General features: G+C 45.6%; 1 protein-coding gene across 8 annotated transcripts in view; it reads right to left on the reverse strand.

Annotated features, from left to right (window-relative positions):
- LOC124232987 (DCN1-like protein 4) overlaps positions 1 to 20,026 on the reverse strand; it is a 66,432-nt gene extending 46,406 nt beyond the window's left edge. For 3 of the 8 annotated variants that reach the window (XM_046649974.1, XM_046649971.1, XM_046649973.1), the window contains exon 1: positions 19,594 to 19,627. In XM_046649974.1, the coding sequence (XP_046505930.1) occupies positions 19,594 to 19,621 (28 nt within the window). In that variant the 5' untranslated portion in view covers positions 19,622 to 19,627. Of the gene's footprint in view, positions 1 to 18,420; positions 18,440 to 18,773; positions 18,794 to 19,480; positions 19,500 to 19,593; positions 19,628 to 19,906 lie in introns of those variants that run through there. The other 5 variants (XM_046649975.1, XM_046649972.1, XM_046649977.1 and 2 more) reach the window with 4 other exon arrangements.
- Positions 20,027 to 20,795: the final 769 nt, after the last annotated feature.

Below are 20,795 nucleotides of genomic sequence, written 5' to 3' on the forward strand. Positions count from 1 at the left end.
CAGATCCAAGAATGCACCACGCATCACCTCTGATGATTTCAGCCTTACACACTAAATCACACACACCACATGAATTAAGTTGCTCCACCTTAGAATCCTGCACAACATAAAACTTTAAACTGTTAGGCTTTCGAATCTCCAATTTCAAATGTTTTTTTGGAAAGTTAAGTATGCTTACATACATATTAGGCTATGCAAATACAAGTTAAAAGTCTATGAATAATTTCATATTTGAACAAGCATCAACAGAAGTATTTTAATAAAATATCAGGATTTACATTAGTTCCTTTTCTTTACTATCATAAAGGTTAGTCTGAATGTAACCTTGAAAAGACACTGTAACTCTCCAAGTTATGCCATTCTGATAAAAAAGAAAAAAAAAATCGGCCCTGCACTGGAATATTTTATTTGGGACATGTATCAGATGCAAAGAGCAGCCGCTACAGTACAAGTTGTCTGTGCAGGGGCTGTGCTCTGGGCTACTGTTCCGAATCTGGAAAGCAGGGTGACTTCCCTGCCAGTATTTAGAAAGCACTATGTACTTTCTTTTCTAAATCGCGCAGCAATCCAGTTCTGGGCTGATCTGCAGGGCAAAAGGGCAGACAGGCAGCAGAGCCCCGACACTGTCAGGAGCAGCAGGCCATACATGTCCAAGTACACATGCACTGCTCTGGCCCACCCAGCGGCAGCCAGCAGCCTGACACCACCGTCACAGACAAGGAGAATGGTCCAAAGAACAAGAGTTTTTGGCTGAGAGACAACCAGAGCAGGGTCTCAGGCTCCAAATGGGCCTTGAATACAGATAAGTGTTAACTGTTTGGCATCTGAATGGTTTAGCCACATTTAAGGTAAATGATGAGAATGTGGCACAAAACCCTATTTTCCATCTTAATTAGTGCAACTGCATGGAAAAGGCTTAAAAAGCATTTGGGGTGTGTGACTGTATGTATGTGTGTATTTATTTACTCATGTTTGTATTTAATAAACATGGATGAGGTCTCTAAAGCCAGAAGCGCCATCCTCTCCTGACCTGCAAGAGGCAACGGGGAGCTCCCACAGACATCGGCCCTTCCATGCGTCTCCTACCAAGCCATAACCCCTGTCTTTGCACTCTCAATTGAAATCCATTATGATCTCGAAATAAAAATTAAACTCCTGAGCCCCGCCAAAAACAAAAACAAAACTGAGAAAACTTAAGGATCTAGATTCTCTTTTCACTGAGGCCACATGGGAGAGAAGAAAGTGGCTTGCCAAAGATCATTCAAGCAATGAGGTCTCTAAACCCCGACATGCTATGCTTTTTTCACCACCTCGATGTCAACTCAATCGTCAAAATTCACATAAGAAAATCTAAATGAATTAAAACCGCAAAATCCTTCCACACATACACAGTTCCTGCCAAAATACCGCTGTGCTTTACAACCCGACTCCGGAGTCTGACAGCTGGTTTGAATCTCAGGTCTAACGGTTACTTCACCTAAATCTTCGTGTCCTCATCTGTAAAGGGAGACTACAATGCCTAGATGTGGCAGACATCCATTACAATGCCTGGACCATAATAAGCGCTCAATAAAAGAAATCAATTACCACTATATTCACTTATAGTATTTTCCATACCCCACAGCTATCTAAATGGTCTCTAACTTCCGGAAGTCCAAGTCAAGCCCCACATCAAAAATCCCCAAGTTGGAGCTCCCTCTCTGATGGAGGCATGCCACCTGATACATCTCTACAGACTGCACATTCATACACCACCAGGTGATGTTCATAATGATGGTTGAAACGGATCACAACACGGTGGAGACAATACACAGGAGCATTTAGGACCAGGTTCTAAATATGAAGCTTCACTTTACAGGCAATGAGAGTAACACAGTACATTTCACAAATCATATACATCAGCAGTTCTCCGTTTCCATACCCAATGTCTACTACCATCACCACCCCATCATCACTTCACCAAAAAGAAAAAAGGAAAAACAAAAGGAACAAGCAACACAAGTAATTTATCTTTAGTTTCAATAAGAATCTAAGGCAGAGACACAAATTCAGGGAGAAAAGACAAAAATGGCCTTAAAAGATAAATCCACAAAGGTTAACATCTATTGAATTTATGGTTCATCTGTTCAGTGCTCAGGGCAAGTAACAGACCTTGAAATCTACAACAGATTTCACATCCTTAAGGAATGGATATTAAGGGTAAAGATCCAATGCTTTACAGAGAATGTATTTAGGAAAGCACTAACTTATTCATAGAAGTCTCCTTCTGCTCACGTTTCAATTCCAGTGGATAAATGCTAGGTTAAGTCAACTTCATTCTATGATCAAATGGCTCTCCACAGAAAAGCAATAAACCCGTGCATGTCACAAGGGTGTGCGTGTTCAGTATGACATGCAAACCCTATATCCTGTATTAAAGGCCACGAATGGCTCTGCAAAAAGGCACAGCCTGCTCGATAAACAGCTCGCCTAAATTATCTTCCAAGTATTCTTAAAACTAGCAACAAATGTGGACTGGGCATAAATTTTTCTGATTTGGGGTTTTTTTCTTGTAACTACCATTTGCAGTGACCTACATAACATAAAAGAAAGAAAAGGAATGCCACCGAGAGGGTCCACGTCCACTCCCCTAAATTACCCTGGGCACAGAATCCCACCGTATAGACGGAGACACACACATTAGGAAAGGAACAAATTATCGGTAAGTTCAGACAATGTCTGTCAACCAAAAGAATCAAACTTAAAAACTCAACCGTCCTAAAAAAGTTTCCTGTGTAAAAGGGTCAGAACTATTGAAATACATAAAAATCAAACCTTTCCTTTACACCACAAATAGTCACTTGTTAAACACAGCTGGGAGGTGATCTCAATTACAACAGCAGCAAAAAGCAATAATACTTACAGGAATAAACTCAAACACACAACACACAATGAAGAAACAATAAAAGTTTACTGAAAGACAGAAATGTAGAGATAGTATATTCCTGGAACGGAAAGACCTAGTATCGTAAAGAGATGGCTTCTCCCTTTACTAACTACAAATTAAATGCAATCAAATTCCTATTCTCTCTGCCTCCAAGATCCCCCACCCTCCAAAGAAAGAGGTGGGGAAAAGGAAGGGAGTCGAGCAAGCTTGGCAGATTGATTCTAAAGTTCATGCGAAAGAACAAACATGCCAGACTTGCCAAGAAATTGTTGAAAAAGAAGAATGAGGAAGAACGTGCCCTATCAGATATCAATACACAGCATCAAGCAGAGGTTGGTAAACTCTGCACAGGGCCAGATCGTAAATATTTTAGGCTTTGTGGGCCATCCCATCTCTGTTCTAACTACTTTGCCATTGTAACTCAAAAGCAGCCATAGTAATACGGAAACAACTGAGCATAGCTTTGTTCCAATAAAACTTTATTTATGAAAACTAGGTGGTGGGACAGATTTGGTCCCTGGGGTATAGTCCACCAATGCCTGAGATAAAGGTACAGGAATTTTAACAGTATGGTATGTGTACAAGAAGACAAATCAATAGAAGAGAGCTGATAAACATATGTATGCATGCATGAATATATGTACGTCTAAACACACATACAACTAATATATGATAAAATGACCTTTCAAATCAATGAGGAAGAGAATTATTTAGTAAACAGAGAAGCAAACTAGAAAGCACGTGAACAAATTAAAATTAATTCCAACCTCACCCAAAAGTGATGAAAGGGGAAGGCATTCAAGGCAAAAGAAAAGTCCTTATAGACTCAGGGTCCTGCACTCTTCTGCCTCTACCCATCTATCCAATCTTATCTCCAACTCATTTTCCCCTCACTCACTCTTGTAAGTCACACTGAACTTCCTGCTGTTCTGTGAACACTCCAAGCACACTCCTACCTCAGGGCCTTTGCACATGCTGTTGTCTTTGTGTTGAGCCCTCTTCCTTCCAATAATAACATGGTAACATGGCTTGTTCTCACACTTCATCAGGTTGTCATGACAATATCACCTTCTTACAGAACCACTCTAACAAACAAAAACTTCCTCTTCACTTTTTATCACCTGCTTTACCTTTCTTTTTCTTTTACCTTTCTTTATATATTTGTTTGTCATCTTCCTCTCCCATTAGAATGTAAGTTTCACGAAGGCCAGGACTTGGTCTTGTCCACTGCTATATCCCTAGTACCTGGAACAACGCCTGGCACATATTAGGTGCTCAGTAAACACCACAATGAATGAATGAATGCAAGCACAAAGACACAAGTCTTAAATTTGACATACTCAGGCTTTTCAAGTGCATCCACACCATTAGATCTTCAAATGTGAGAAGCAGCATGATAAAAGAGGAGACGCAAACAGAAGGCAAAGGTCAGAAAATGAAGGATCTGTGAACCCTGTTTAAGAGTTGAGATTTAATCTCCTAAGGACTTGTATTTCCAGTTGAGCCACCCAAGGGCATGCAAATGCAACAAACAGACAGGGCAAATTCAGGCAGCACCAATTTTACTCAATGGTAATTCACCTACAACAATTTTACATAAAAACAAAAACATGGTTATAGTACAAGACTTTAAAGAAAGCTCACCACACCCAACTATGCTCCAGGACCCTGAGAGTAGCTAACACACTCACCCTCGGCCACAGCAGAGTGCTGGGAGAGGTTCAAGAAGCACTGCTGTGACTCTGGGGGCCACGGAAGTGTGTACATCAGTTTTTTAGAAAGATCCCTCTATGGCAAATGTGTGGCGTAGACAATGGGTGGCCTGGATTTAGAGGGGCCCTTCATGAAGATTATTGGAAGTGACTCAACTGGGAAGTGATTAGGGCCTTAAGTTAGACTGTGGCAATAAAAGCAGAGAGGAGAAATCCTAGTACAGCAGGATCGTAGAATACTCACTTTTAACTCACACAAATTCAACTTCACTCACTCGGCAAAAAAAAAAAAGAGAGAGAGAGAGAAGAAAAGAAATTTCAAACGTCCTGGACTGCCTTCCCTTCTACTCAATGAGCAGGAGGCGGGCAACATGAATCCCACAGTCACTCGGTCCGTCTCAGCTTCCATGTGCCAATCACATTTTGTGTATCTCACACAACACTGTGTAAGTCTAGTATTTAAAGACGTATTTTTCATAAAACAGGGTCCCCAAATGCATACCAGCTGCTTCAACTGGTGCTCAGCTCCAGAGCCAGAGATCGGTTGCAACTACGGGAGGAAGAGTTGCCTGTGCTGGTTTTATGCAAGACCATCTCCAACGGGCACCTCCTGAACGTATTTCCAGTGCTTTTTTTGAGGAAGATTAGCCCTGAGCTAACTACTGCCAATCCTCCTCTTTTTGCTGAGGAAGACTGGCCCTGAGCTAACATCCATGCCCATCTTCCCCTACTTTATACCTGGGATGCCTACCACAGCATGGCTTTTGCCAAGCAGTGCCAAGTCCACACCCAGGATCCAAACCGGCAAATCCCAGGCCGCCAAGAAGCAGAACGTGTGAACTAACCACTGCCCCACCGGGCCGGCCCCTCCAGTGCTATTTTTAATATAGGTGATTTTCACCTTACATATGGACTTTAGAACTAACTTCTATATAAAATCTATGTGCTTATGCTATAAGGAAAAACCACGAAGATCGCCTTCCGGAGATGAGAGAGTGGAGTTCAACATTTCAGGTCCTTTCGTCCAATTCTCCTCGTTTTATTAGCTCAAGCAGGACCAGACAGCTAGCTGGGGCCAAGCTGGGAACAAGTCACATCTTCTCGTTCCCAATCCAAAGTCCATCCTCCATTGTAGCTTATTTCTGATCAGAGCAAAAACTGATCTATCTTCCTGTTCCATAAAGGGAAAAAACAGCATTTCCCACCCAAAGCTGTTAATAATCAAGCACACAAACTTAAGAGTAATATTTTTTTAAGGTAATAAAACCAGCTAAATCTAAAACAATTTACCAATTTTTTTAAAGAAAAAAGATGTGCAGAACAGATACCATCAATAACACAATGTCTATTGCAAGCACACTTCTTTCTTCTGTTCACTAAAGAGTCATAAAAGTATTTCATTATTAGCTGAACCCCAGTTGGCCAGTCAGTGAACAATGCTCTCAGGTACAAAAGTTTTAATGCAGCACTATGCACAGACATGCACTTCATAAACACTTTTTGATGACAATGAGAATGATAAACTAAACCAGTGAAGGCTCTTGGCAGGGTGGTACAGAATAATGACCACGTTAGTGCCAAAAGGGTGAAAGAAAATTGGACAAAACTAAAGGTTATCAATATCAGCGTTCATCGTAAATGCTTCTGGGAGAGAACAACAGGATCCAGTGGAGCAGGGCTGGCCTCTCCAGTGGGATTCAGCATGGAACACTTGGGGTTCTCTAAGCCACGGCTTACACGGCCCATCCTGAAACACCAACTTTATTCAGTGACACGGAAAAAGAAAAACGTGTTGTTGTTAAAGCCAACAGTGTACTGTAGTTGAGAGCCATTTTTTAGGTTTGCCTTGTCTCCTTCCTTCTAGAAACAGGAGGCCTCTTTCCTACGGGTTTCAGATAGACTGAGGGTGAGCGTGTCAATGACGTCAAGCAGAGACCCTTGCCAACCTGCAGAGGGCATGTCACAACTTTTGATTTCAAATCACTCAGATTCTGGATTTGTTACTGCAGCATAAAAGAAAAACATCTGAGTCTTCAGCAAGTCCTTACAAGGCCCTACATGATCTGACCTAAGTCATCTCATTCCTTTATCCTTGCTCACTCCATTCCAGCCACACTCTTCCTTGAATACTCAAGTGAATTCCTACCTCAGGGCTTCTGCATTTAATATACCTTCTGCCTTGATGACCTCTGATGTTCCCAAGGCCTGACAGTTGACTCCACTGAAATATCTACTCAAATGTCACCTCGTCAGAGGTCTCTTCCGACTTCCCTATCCAAAGCAGCACCTCCATCCCCACACAGTTTAGACTTTTGCATAGTACTCGTCACTTTCTGACATTCTTTAACAGCTTTCTTGAGATATAATTCACATACCATACAATACACCCATTTAAAGTGCACAATTCAACGGTTTTTAGTAAAGTCACAGAGCTGTGCAACCATCACCAGAGCCTAATCTTAAAGTATTTTTATCACCCCATTAGGTGTACCTCCCCACTTCTCCCCTCGCCTCTTTAGCACTAGGCAACCACTAACCCACTTTCTGTCTCTACAGATTTGCCTATTCTAGGCATTTTATAGCAACGGAATCATACAACATGAGGTCTTTTGTGATGCTGACATTGTATTTTATATATTTACATCTTTGTCCTTTGTCACTCTTCCTAGAGCCCAAGCTCCAGGAGGACAGGGACCGTCTTTTGCTTTGTTCACCACCGTATCCTAACACCTAGAAGAGCACAAGCCTAACACACGACAGGGACCGGCGAACGTGGGAAAGAATGCTTCAAAAGTCCTCACTAGATTTAGCATCCTGGAGGTTACTCCGTAACCTTGGCGAAGACTGAGATGCCAGGACTGAGGTCAGAATGAAGCGAGCTAAGGATACAGCAGGAGATGAGGGAACAGGCTGAGTCAAGCTAAAGCAACTTGTCCGAGAAGTCTGACTGGAATGGGGGGACTAGAAGTGCACCTGGGGTTGAGGGAATGTCCAGTTTAGGGTTCATGATGATGAGACTTGAGCACGTGTAAAATGCTGATACTAGATGTGCTGAGTATCCTGGAAGGTTACAGTAGCCAGAGTGTAAAGAGCAGGTCGGACCACAAGTCAGTATAGATCTACATATGAGCTCAAACATACACAGTACATGTGATTTTAAAAGAAAAGTAGGAAATGCAATTTTAAATAAAAAAGTGATTAAAAATGAATTCTATCTCAAAATGACTTGAAATATAAAATCTACCACAAAGTGAAGTGAACTTTTTTTGACATCATAAAAAGTAGTGTTTTACGGGCCGGCCCAGTGGTGTAGTCATTAAATTCACGCACTCCACTTTGGCAGCCCGGGGTTCACCAGGACAGATCCCGGGCATGGACCTACATACCGCTCGTCAAGCCATGCTGTGGTGGCATCACACATACAAAACAGAGGAAGATTGGCACAGATACTAGCTCAGCAACAACCTTCCTCAAGCAAAAAGACTGGCTACAGGTGTTAGCTCAGAGCCAATCTTCCTCACCAAAAAAAAGCAGCAGTGCTTTAAATGATCTACAATACCAGTTTACACCTATGCATACCAGTTGACAGTCATTTACTTATGAGATAGCACAGGTATATTTCTCATCTGTAAAAACAAATATATTCACATTTAAGGCCAAATTATTAAAACACAAATGTTTGAAATGAGTTTTCTACACCACAAAACTAGGAGAAACCAAAAGCTAGGATTGTGGGTCAGCTTCATACTACATGCCCCTCACTGTCAGAAGCAGGAATCTCTTTCTCTATAAAATGAGTAACAACAGTGCTTGTCTCATAAGGATACTGTGAAGATTAAATGAGTTGATGCTGCAACGTGCTTAGAACAGTGCCTCACCCGAGTAAGCACAACCTGAGCGCTGGCTAGGACGTGACGCGGTGAGCAGGAACAGTCTGTGCTATTCGCTGAGCGCAGGGCCCATAGAAGAGCTGCTGCGTCTTCTGAGCCCTCTTCCCCAACAGCCTAACTGAACCCAGCTCACAAATTAACCTATTTAAAACTAATCCAGTGGCTGCACATCAGAGTCACCTGAGGAGCCTGAAAAAATGCCAGTGCCAGGGCACCAATCCAGATCAATCAAATGAAAATGGGGGTAGTCGAGCTTTTCTCAAGCAGCCCAGATGCTCCTAATGTGCAACCAGACAGGGGAGTCCCATTCCCACCCTGACTCAATGCCCATCCTGTGCCCCCAAGCCTCTCCTGGAAGAACCTCAGCACAGAGCAGACAGGAATCCGACGCACTCACCAGTACTCCATCAGCACGTGAGAAAAAGACCCAGAGCCAGGCTTTTCAAGGCAGAGAAGCCAGGCAAAAATGAAAAGAAACAAAGTAGCAGGGAGGAAGGAAGGTGTTAACATCATTCTCCCCATCTGTAAATACTTGCTATTTACAAGGCACAAAAGCCAAAAAGGTGAGGCAGAAAAGGGAAAACTGATAAGGGGTGGGAAGCAGGTCACTGCAGGTGACTCAGCGTTTTCACCGTTCACCGAGCACGAGATCCAAAGTTAAAGCCATCCAAGCATATGGCTGCTGGCTTTTTCCTCCTAACTCGCACAGGACGCATAAAAGAGGCTGGGAGGAGAAACCCAAGAGAGCCGGCGTGCCACCTAGCACCCGTCATCCACCGCACTGCTGGGGCTGCGGGTGCCATCTCAAAGGAGTCAGCCACTTCAGGACACCGGGGCAGGCTGCACTCCAACTGTGACAAGGTACAAAGGGCCCTAGATTCATTCCCTTCACCCCACCCTACCCACTGAAGAACACAGATCCACTCGGCAGTTCAGAGTAAAATCATCCTTTAATCTCACTAATGTTACAAGAGCCCAGATTTGGGTTAAAGAGTGCAGCTCTGGCATCAGAAAGCCCTGGGTCAGAGTCCCAGCTCTGTGGCGTCCCAGCTGAGTGGCCCTGCCCGTTACCCACCCTCACCCAGCCTCAGTGTCCTCATCTGCACAGCCAAGTAGCAGGCCCCTTTTCACAAGGCTACTGTGAGGATTAAGTAAAATGGGGATGCTAAGCGCCGAGCACAGAGTTGGCCCCAACGATGCACCAATAAGGGATCATTATTCTAATGCCTATTATCATCAGAACGAAGAAGACACTAGGACAGACTGAACCGGGAAGATCAAAAAGTAAAGACAGCAGAAGGGATGACAAGGTGTCAGGTCTTTAAAACTGACTCCAGTAGCCAGTTGCCTGGACTTGAACGTACAACTATCCTCAGCTTCCTGTTTAATTAAGAACAAATAATCCTTGATCTAATTTTGGTCCGTGGGAATGGCATCTGCAGAAAGGGGAAAAAGACTCACCCTCAACTACAGAAAAAGACAAGAAAACAATTTCAAAGATGTTACATAAAAACTACATTAGGAGCTCAACTAAAAGGCAAGTTTTATGTTTTCTGGTTTTTCTGCAAAGTTGTTTGAGCTCTCCTATACTTAAAAAATAATATTAAAAATGTGTGTTTAAAAAGCATTTAAGGGGCCACCTCATGGCCGAGTGGTTAAGTTCACGTGCTCTGCTTCAGCGGCCAGGGTTCCCTGGTTCAGATCCTGGGTGCAGACCTACACACAGCTCATCAGGCCATGCTGTGGTGGCATCCCACATAGAAGAGCTAGAATGACGTACATGTAGGATATACCACTATGTACTTGGGCTTTAGGGAGAAAAAAAAAAGCATTTAATATACATGTCTATTTAAAATAAATCTAAGAAGACTAAAAATGACTATGTCACTAGTGAGTTAAGAAAAAGTATGGAAATACTTTTCTTTGCCACCATCAGTTGCCCAGTTGGAATCTGTTTCTAAATGCCCACTGTCATTGTAAGATGGCAGAAATGAGGGTAAGAAGAGGGGTGGGAAAGGAGAGAGTCATCCTAGATCCCGATCCCCTGGGACCAATTCCAAGAAGAAAGGAACCAAAAGCAAAATGCAGATAATCCTATCAACTGGCACTCGCATCATCATTCATAGGCCAGTGACAACATATGCAATTCCAATATACCTGCAGGGTTACCAAAAGGATTAAATGAAAAGCATAAATAAAATGCTGAAGATTATTTCACGGGCAATGGCGGGGCACTTAGACCCTGGACTTAGAATCTCAATTCATCACTCACAAGCTGTGTGACCTTGAGAAGGTTAGTTAACCTTTCTGCACCTCAGCTTCCTTATCTGTAAAATGGGGATGATAACAGTAGCTATAACCTACTTCAGAGGGCGATTGAGAGGAGTAAATGAGTTACTGCAGGCAAAGCAGTTGGAGCAGTCCCAGAATAATCACTGTTTGTGTGTCAGCCCCTCCTCTCTCCCTGCACCCCACTTTCTCAGACTTCTCTCTTTCCTTCTCATTTCTTCCCACTCACGGTGCCTCTCCCTGGTGCCTCTCTTCAGCCCTTCCCCATGTGGCTGCCCCTCCCCCTCCCCTCTGGCCTCCCAAACTGCCATTCTACGGCCACAGCCCTGTCTTCTCACCCAGGCTGGTCCCTCTGCCTGGAAAGCACCCCTCAAGCACACTCAGACCCTCTTCTTCACATAATAAAATTTCAAAAGCTGAACCCACATGGGAATTGCTAACCCCTCCCTGAAGTCTAATTTTGATGACTCCCCATTTGTTCCCAAAGCACGCCTGGACATCCGTTACTTGTGGGCCTCCACCACTAAAGCTGCTGGAAGGAAGTCCTTAAACACAAGGCCCCCCACTGAGTCATGTTTGTTACAGCAGTGCCTGGCAACAAGAAAAACCTCAAATGTTTGCTGAATGGCTGAGTGAGGAAAAGCCTCACTTGGTTGTTTTCTTTCTTATAACCTCTTTTCCACTCGAGGGTCTCCTTTTAAAGCCTAATGAGGAGACTGTCATTACACAGTAATCATTAGCAACAAAACAGAAAAGTGGCAAACACTTCCCTAAACACTTTATGTGTTCTATCTCATTTAATCCTCAGGATCACTTCTGCTCTTGCCTACTTCTTTCTCTCTGCGCAACCCCCACCTCCACTCCAGGCACACCAGCGTCTTTGCTGTTCCTCACATACAGGCCTGCTCCCCCTCGGAGCCTCTGCATTTGTGTTCCCTCTGCATTGACTGCCTCCTCACCTCCCTCAGGTCTTAGCGTAAAACCTTCTTAGTGAGGCCTTCCCTGACTATGCTGTTTAAAATTACAACACCCGAGGCTGGCCCGGGGCCCAGTGGTTAAGTCCCCACGCTCCCTTTCGGGGCCAGGGTTTTGCTGGTTCGGATCCTGGGCACGGACGTGGCACCGCTCATCAGGCCATAAAATTACAACATCCTCTGCTCCCACTCCCTCTCCCCCTTCCCTGCTTTATTTTTCTCTACAGAACTTATCAGCACCTGACATTCCACATGATTCACCTGTTTACTATTTGCTTCCTCCCCCATACTAGAATGAAAACTTCACAAAAGATGAGGAACAGGGACTGGTATACAGCAGGTGCTTAATAAATACTGTTGCCTGAACAACTCACACCCTGCAGGAGGTTCTTCTACATGAGGACTCTGAAGCACACACAGAAGTGGAGTAACTTATCCATGGTCACACAGCTAACAGACGGCAGAGCAAGGATCTGAACCCAGATATTTTGACTCTAGATATTTTGACCACACTTCACTGCTATGGTTTCCTGCCTCCCGACCTGTCCCAGATAACAAATAAGAGACATCACCACATCCACGGAGCAAATCCCAGCATTGTATGTCTTTGGACCACAGAGAAGCAAGAAAAGCCATCCAGGGGAAAACCTTTCAAGAGAACAAATCTAACTCTAGACAGTTCCCCGTGGTAAAGTACTAATTATCAGATTTATAATTTATACAGCACTGATAGCTTTTCTTTGGATTTAATAGTTCGGTGAGAGAGAGAGAGATTGATCATACCTTTTACACTGTACCATCTCCATGAACAGCAAACCAACAAATCATCAACTAACATGGAGGAAACCAAAGAAGATACACATTAAAAGCCAAAAACTACGGTGGGAGGTAGAGAAGCACAGTGAGGGGGCACAGGGGAACTTTTTGGAGTAACAAAAATGTTCTATATCTTAATTTTAGTAGTGGTTACACCAGTTTGATATTTATCAAAATTCATCAAACTGTACGCTTAAAATAGGAACAATTTTATAGTATGTAAATTATATTCAATAAAATTGACTAAAAAGCAATTAGGACTATCAGATACGAACTTTGGCTGAACAAATATTCCACTAAAAAAAAGCTACAAATATTATTTCCATAGCTAATATCCTCAAGTAAGATCCAAAAAGATACACAAGAAGTCAAGCACTAGCTCCTGAACGTCACGGCTCTCGATTTTTTTTCTTTTGGGGACAAACAGGTAATTAGGAAAAGACAGCAGTAAAGAGCCCCATGTGAGATCCAGCGGGGTGGCTCAGAGTCCTGCCTGACCACCAGCAAAGGGAGCTCCCACAACTGACATGGCCTGTGCGCTCCTTCAGCTCTTTGGTCCATCTCTGGCCAGGACACAGGACACTTGGACTCTGAACAGAGTCCAGCCAGGGTGCAACGGCAGATCACTGCTCTTCTCCACAAGGGCCTCTGCCACCCATTGACCAGTGATGGGTCTGGATATCGAATCTGTCAGAATTCTTAACTGCAAGCATCAGAGACCAACTAGCTAATTTAAACAGAATAGTGACTTTTTTTTTTTTTGCTTTTTGCTGAGGAAGATTTGCCCCGAGCTAACATCTGTTGCCAATCTTCCTCTTTTTGTATGTGAGCCACTGCCACAGCATGGCCACAGAGAGACAAGTGGTGTAGTCTGCGCCCAGGAACCAAACCTGGGCTGCCAAAGCGGAACATGCCCAACTTATTTACTAGGCTACCAGGGCTGGCCCAGAATAGTGATTTTTTTTAAAAGGGCTATTGGAAAATGCATAGAATCTCTTAAGAAATCCAGAGAAACAAATGTATTGGCTACATCACCAAAACAATGCCTAAGGGCACACAGCAGAGTACAATGCACAGACACAGCCAGAACCAGCCTGGCCCTTGGGAGTGTGGCAGCCTCCACAGCCTCTAGAAACAGCTGCCACTACTGTTCATCCCCTCCAAACGGCCTCCAGGCACTTTCGGCTTCTTCCCATCACTGGCCCCCAGCTTCAGATTCACTCTGAGGTGGGTGTGTCTGCGCAGCTCTGCCCACTAAGGCAGCAATTCCCCAACGAGAGGAAGAGCCAGGGCCCTGAAGACTGATGGCACCAACCGCAGACATGAATGGATGACACACCTCTGTGAATACCACTGATACAGGCCAGCAAGGAACAAAAGGTTTTCCCAAAAAAATATTCACAGGAAAAAATCCTCAAAGATGGAACTAAAAAGAATCATACCCAGAGGTAATGCTGTTTGGCGAGGGTGAAGGTCTTTTTCATCTAACTTAGTGTTTTACTCAGTATATTAATTAATTTCAAAAACTACAAGCCTACCTTCCTAGATTGAAAATAACTCAACAGCATTTTCCATTTAAAAGAAAAAGAATTCAAATCTGAAGCAGCAGATACCCGGTCTGCTAGAATACTGGACACTATGGAAAAAAGATGCTTACATCTGAAACAGTCCTGCGATGATTGTTAAAGTACATGATTCTATTTAAAACGTACTCCAAGACCTTTTTGTACTTAAAACATATTTTTAAATGTATGTTCTGCTTACAAGAATTCTCAAGAGGTACTTCTTTTAAACCGAATATCAGAATAAGAAAGAACAAGCTGCGAAAAGCTAGCAACACTAATTCATGCTGACCAACTACAAAAAGACATCAGCGTTAATGTCAGATTCTCAGAAAATTCACCTCCAACTAACAGAGCTTACTTTCTAAATAAAGAACGCTTTTCAGCGATCTCAATGTATTGTTAATATTAAGAAATAAACCCTTAGGACCAGAATCTAGTCATAAAACAAAAAGAGGAGAGAAACAGAAATACTCCAGGCCCCTCAAGGTCAGAGCTGTCAAGCCTTCTCCACATAGGACTGTTACACTCCAGATCTGAAACGGACACATGCACTTTCACACAGACTCCTGGTCCCACAGCACATCGCCAGCATTTTACTCTCTCCTTGAGAATTTCTCCATGCCATACACATTTTTCAAAACTGGTATCTGCATGTATTTAAAAAGAAATATTATTTAGATTGGTTTGCATATAGCTGACTTTGTCAAAAAAAGCAGAAAATGAATAAGGGAAAGTTTGCATTTGCTGAAGAAAAATCTAGACAAAATAATGAAAGACAACTCAGAAAAGCATGCTGGATAGAAGGAGGAAGAATTGAAATTTTCCAGATAATTCACTAAATATTCAAGAGTTGACCATTTAAGTCCAATTCAATATATACTTGAGGACCTAAGCAAGGCATCATGCCAGACCATGAAGTGGATACTAAGTAAGGCACAGTGCCAGATGTCAAGGGGGTAACAATCCAAAATTGGGGAGGGGATAAATAAGTAAACAAGCACGTATCGCTACGTAAGATAAAACTGAGACGAGAAGTGAACAGTGCTTTGGAGATTCAATGGTGGGAGAGAGGGTCCACTCGAGAGGGAATGGGAACTCAATAAAGAAAAGTTCCACGGAAGCTGCAGTGAAGGCGATGGGCGAGGAGGCGCAGTCCACAGGAAGGAGACTGAGCTCACATTACAGAAGGTGGTTCAACCCCTGGTTCTGAGGAGTCTGCATTTCAGTAAGCAACTGGGAGTCCTGGAGGTTTCTGGGTAGGGAAATCATAAGGACAAAGATAATTCAACTGGTGACAGAGAAGATCAAGTTACAGGAGGCTGAGCCTGGTAAAAGGATTACTGGTGATTAGAATGTAAGAAAGAATGGATCAGACCTAGGGCAATGGCAACAGGTATGGGAAAGAGAGGATAGGCCTGGGAAGAGATGGACTCTCACTCCCCACCAGAGAAGGAGAGCATGAGAAATGTCTAGGCTTCCAGCTTGGGTTACTAAATGAACTGCAGTTTCATTAACCAAATGAATAAAATTAATTGGTCTTGTTTTCCTCTTTGTTTTGGCTCCTAGGAAGCTCAGAACCAAATATATGGCCTATTTCTAACATATGGCAAGCACTTATGTGCAGCCTATAAATCCATAGTTTATTTTGCTTCTCTTGAAAGGATTTTATCTATATGTAGTCACCTCCAATTATTTTAGAATGAAGCAGAAAATAAATCAACAGATAAAAAGATTGAGACCAGGCCAGAGACAGCTGAACAAAGTAGCTGGTTCAGAGAGATAACCTGTAGGCTGCCAGCCCAGAGCATTCATTCTCCTTACCCTTCTTCCACCCTAGTAAAGGCCACATTCCACAAGAGAAGCTAAAAAATGTCAGACTTTCACTTTCTCAGCCTCCCTCACAACTAGTACTAGCATGAGATCAGTTCTACCCAATGAGAGAGAAGGGGAAGTGTCCAAGGTGACCTTGTGGAAAAGACTCCTCTCTGTTAAGGGGGAGTTGTAAGGAAACATTCTTCCCTGCCCTTCTTACACAGGCATGATGTCTGGTGCTGCAGCAACCATATTGCAAACAGGAGGCAATGAGCCTGAGGCTTTTGATGAGCCAAAATACTAAGAATAGAGAAAGAAAGGGATGCAAAGAGTCTGGATTCTTAAAAGACATCATTAAGACACTGCATCAACCTTGGAACCATCTATCTCTAGATTTCTTATTACTAGACAATCATAAGCTCTATTACTTGAGCCATTTGTTGAGTATTTTTACTTTTCAGAGGCATCCTGATACAACAGAGGTCATCATGAGGTCAGCTTCTGACAGGTTGATTTTTACAGTGCTGAGTTAACAAGACTATTATTACTGAGATGAAAATAATGCAAACATGTATTAGTAGTCAGGAAGAAAGCAATAAGCTAATAAGAGCTGCTGGGAGCAGGTAATGATGACAACAGGAAAGGATATAATAAATAACATTTGCAAAAATGTGATCAAGTGTTAGAAGAGTCACTCTTGGAGGCATGAATAGAAGAAAAGAGCAAATGTACAGAAGTCCTCTAAGGTGGAGAAAATGAGGGAGACTTTCTTTTCTGACAATGTTATAGCCAAGATAACCTAAAAATCCTTCCCAATATAAGAGTCAAAAAATTCTAGGTAAAGTGTAAGAAACATCTGTTTCAATGCATAGCTAAGTTCACAAGAAAATAAAGGACTTCCCCAGAGGCCAAAAATCAAAGAGGAACCTAAATACCAGAGCAGAAAGTGTAAGGTGATGATATATAGAAAACTAGGGTTTGGGAAGCTGGGGGTGGGGGCTGTGTATGTGTAAAGAGTCCTTTGGGGATGTAACAGAAAAAAGAAAAAGGGAAAGAAATGACTAGCCTAATACTTTCCTTAAAAACAGCAGCCTAAAGATGATTACAACTCTTTTTTTCAACCTCATACACTACCCTTCACAAGAGCAAATTCCAGGATTAAAGGCACATTTTAAAAAAACATGTTCATAGCACATATTTACATATCACAAAGGGTTTCCTGGATATTTCACCACAAGCTTAAGTAAAATAGAAGACTGATCATTTCCCGAAAAAAACACACATTGCTCAATTTCTCAGCTATTAAGAAGAGAATCATCATTCAATCAGGTAAGCAAATTCAGTATACTTGTAACCATACCACAAGGTTTCCAAATCTTAGGGCTTTCTGGTAAAATTTTTACCATTAGGATCATTATATTCTTCTAATGACTATGCTATCTATAGTTTCATAATCCCTTACACATCACAGAAAAATAATCTGTCATCTCTGAGCTAGTCTTATGGCCCTCTACCTTACAGATTTGGGAGTCATCACATACAAATGGTAAAGGGAACCAGCAAAGGATGTCACACTGGGGACTCTACAGACCGAGAGGACCGTCTCTAACATTAAAGAGGCAGAGAGAAAAAACTATAGGCCGCAGCTAAAAACAAAATACAAAAACACACGGAAACCTCTAAAGGTCCTCCACTGAGTTTACGCTCCTCTAATCTCATTTGCTTTGCATGCTTCTTTGAAAACGGGACATCATATATCACCTTTACTCATCTTCACATCTTCATACTGGCTTGGTGAATGAAACCATTTCCACCTAAAAGTCATTAAGCTGTATCCATCACTCAATTCATTTCAAGACCATCTTTCTTCAAAAAGTCCCCTTACTCTTGGGCAATCCAAACAGTCCAAGAAATACAAACATAATTTATATTACCTTCACAAGGGTTACATGTGTCTCCACTGCGTTCCCTGATTTCTATAAAACCGAACCTTTTAACCTAGGGTTTACATACACTAGATGCCACAATAAATACACTATTCTAAATGCTGCTTTAGATTGTGGACATCTTGAATGTTTTTCCCACAAACTATGTGCTAGATGGTTCAAGACTAAGCATTTACCCTACAAATAAGGCCACCAAATGCAGGGGGAAATAATCAATTAGGGGTTCAAGAACTCTAGTGTGAAAGGACTGCACTTGGCTTGGTTCTCCCCCTCCCGTTGACACAAGGTGGTCTACTAAACCTCTCCGATCCCAAGGTACAGGAGCGCCTCCCGAGAGCGCGCTCCAGTCTGCCGGGAATAAAGCACGAGGCAGCAGAGCAGGGAGGCTCCGAGCGCCGCGCTGCATTCTGGGACTCGTTTCCACAGTTACCCACGTGCACCCAACCCAACCGCGGCCCGGACTACAAGTCCCAGAAATCCGCGGGACTACCTTTCCCCTTCACACCCGGCGACTGGAGCCAGACCCTAAAGGATACCCCTAAAGCACCCTTCCTGCACGCCTGGGAGAAGTCGTGCCCCACCAGGCGCTGCGCTGGGGCTCCCGCCCGGTGTTCCCTGCAGGGAAGCGGGTCCCGAGGCACCAGCCTCCACACCTGGCGACCAGAAATTAGACAACTGCGTCACAGACTGCCAAACCCACGGACCGCCAGGGACCCCGACACCTCCCCTGCGCAAAGCCCCCGACCTGGCCTCCAGGGCCCGACCCCTCCGGCTCCCGCCGCGGCAACCCGCGCTCCTGCCCCGCCTCCCAGCCCCGCAGCCAGAGCCCGCGCCAGTGCTAACCTCGCTTCCCGCCGCTCGGGGGGAACCGCGGCCAGCGCCAACCTCGGGGCACCTCCCCCTCTCCAGCTCAGCCCCGCCCACTCCTCTCCCCGCATCCCGAAGCTCAGGGCTCCCCGCTCCAGGGACCCTGCCTTGATCGGGGAGGGGGCCACACCTCCCAGAAACACATAGTCTGACACCTTCCCCGCCAGCCCCGCGCTGACCGAATCTGGACATGACAGTTCTCCCTCTGCCCCAGCCCCTCCCAACCTCCCCTTCCTCCAACTAGCTCTTCACCCGCACCGCACCTCCTCTACCCCTGCCCCCATCCTGTCACCCCAAACCCTCCCCTCCTCCCTCTCCTCTTACTCCCAATTACCCTATCTTCCCAACACCTGCTCCATCCTATTACCCCGACGTCTGCCCCCTCTCACCGCTCCCAGTTACCCCACCACCCTGCCCAAGCCCCTCCCGCCCGCCGGACTCCCCAACTATCCCATCACACCCCAATCCCTCCCACCATCTCGCTCTCCCGTTACATCAGCCCTCATCTCCTTGCCTGCCCTCCTGCCCCGCTCGGCCGCTGCCCCCATTCCCCCACCTCATTGTTCCCCCCACCCCCGCCATCCAGCCCTTCTTCCCATTGTCCCCGCCCCCGCGCTCCCCTCGCACTCACCCGCCTTTCTCACCGAGCCGCCCGCACCACTCAGCCCCTAGGAAATCCTCACCCCTGCGCCCCGCTCGCTCGCTCCCTGCTTCTCTCCTCCGTGCCGGTGCCACCGCCCCCCCCCCGGCCCTGCCCGCTAGCCAGCCGCCCGCCGCCGCCTCCACCTCCATTCACCCCAGACACTCCGGTCCCGGCCCTTCATCGCACGTCCCGCCTCCCCTGCCCCCAACACTGAAATGGAGCCAGTCCCCACCCCCCTCACCTCCGCCCTCCCCCGGCAGGCCGGCCCCCTCCCCCACGGCCCGCCCCCGCCCCGCGCCGCCCGCAGCGTCACCGCCCGCCCCGGCCCCGGGAGGGGAAGGGGTGGCTCCCGGGCAGGGGCTCCCGGCGCGTTTTGGGACAGGAGGCGCGGGGCGGGGACTGCGGGAGCCCAGTGGAGAGTGTTGGCAGCCGCCCGGCCCCGGCCCGCTCGCTCTCTGTTACTCACTGACAGCGGCGGCATCCGAGTGCATTTTCGGGCAGCTCACACCCCGCTCGCCGCCCAGGCTCCCGCGCTCGCCTCGCGGTCCCCCCACCGGCTCGCCGCACCTCGGCTGGGAGCTGAGGACTCGCCGCCAGGCACCCCCGGCCCGCCCACCTCGCCTCCTCCATTGGCTGAACCTCGGTTGAGGGACCGCCCCTCCGCGACTCTCATTTGACTAAAGGAGTGCGGAGAGCGCCGGTCTGGAGCTGGCAAAGGGGCCCCGCCCCCTGAGGTCTAATGCGATTGGTCCCGGCCCCTCGTCCCCGTAACGCCCCTGGCGGAGGCCACGCTCTCGAGTAGCTGGTTGGACCCGGCTGCTGTCACTCATCCTCGGGGGTCCGAAAGCGCGTGTAGAGGCGAGGCTGGGGAATTGGCCCACCTTGACCCTCAAGCCCCGCCCCGTCGCGGGCAGGATTGGTGGAGCTGCAAACCAACCGAGAAAGATGGGTCGGCGTCTGAAACAAAGCACGCGAAGTGTTCCCTGAAGAACCGAGAAGAGGAAGCGCCGTTGGGGCAGCTTGGATCCCGCTGCACGGAGTAGGGGAGTCAGCCCGTGGCGGCGCGTCCGGGTTTCCCACTTGTCTCGCCCGCTCACAGCGGCTTTCTGCAGGAGCCCAGTCGGCGCCGAACTTGGACTGGGACTTCTCTTGCTAGCTGTTTCCTCCAGCTGGAAACTGGATAAAGAATTGCTGCGTCTTCATTTCCAGCAAATCCTCTGGTGAAGAACAAATTCCCGTTTTTTGTACAACAGTCCATCCTCTCCCTGATTTCGAAATGCACTTTTTCAGAATCAACACACTTCTTGTCCCTTCATCAGAAATGGGCTGTTCTAAAGGCTTCGAATGCTGCAGGC

This window comes from Equus quagga, unplaced genomic scaffold (assembly GCF_021613505.1).
Source record: "Equus quagga isolate Etosha38 unplaced genomic scaffold, UCLA_HA_Equagga_1.0 146_RagTag, whole genome shotgun sequence".
NCBI lineage: Eukaryota > Metazoa > Chordata > Mammalia > Perissodactyla > Equidae > Equus > Equus quagga.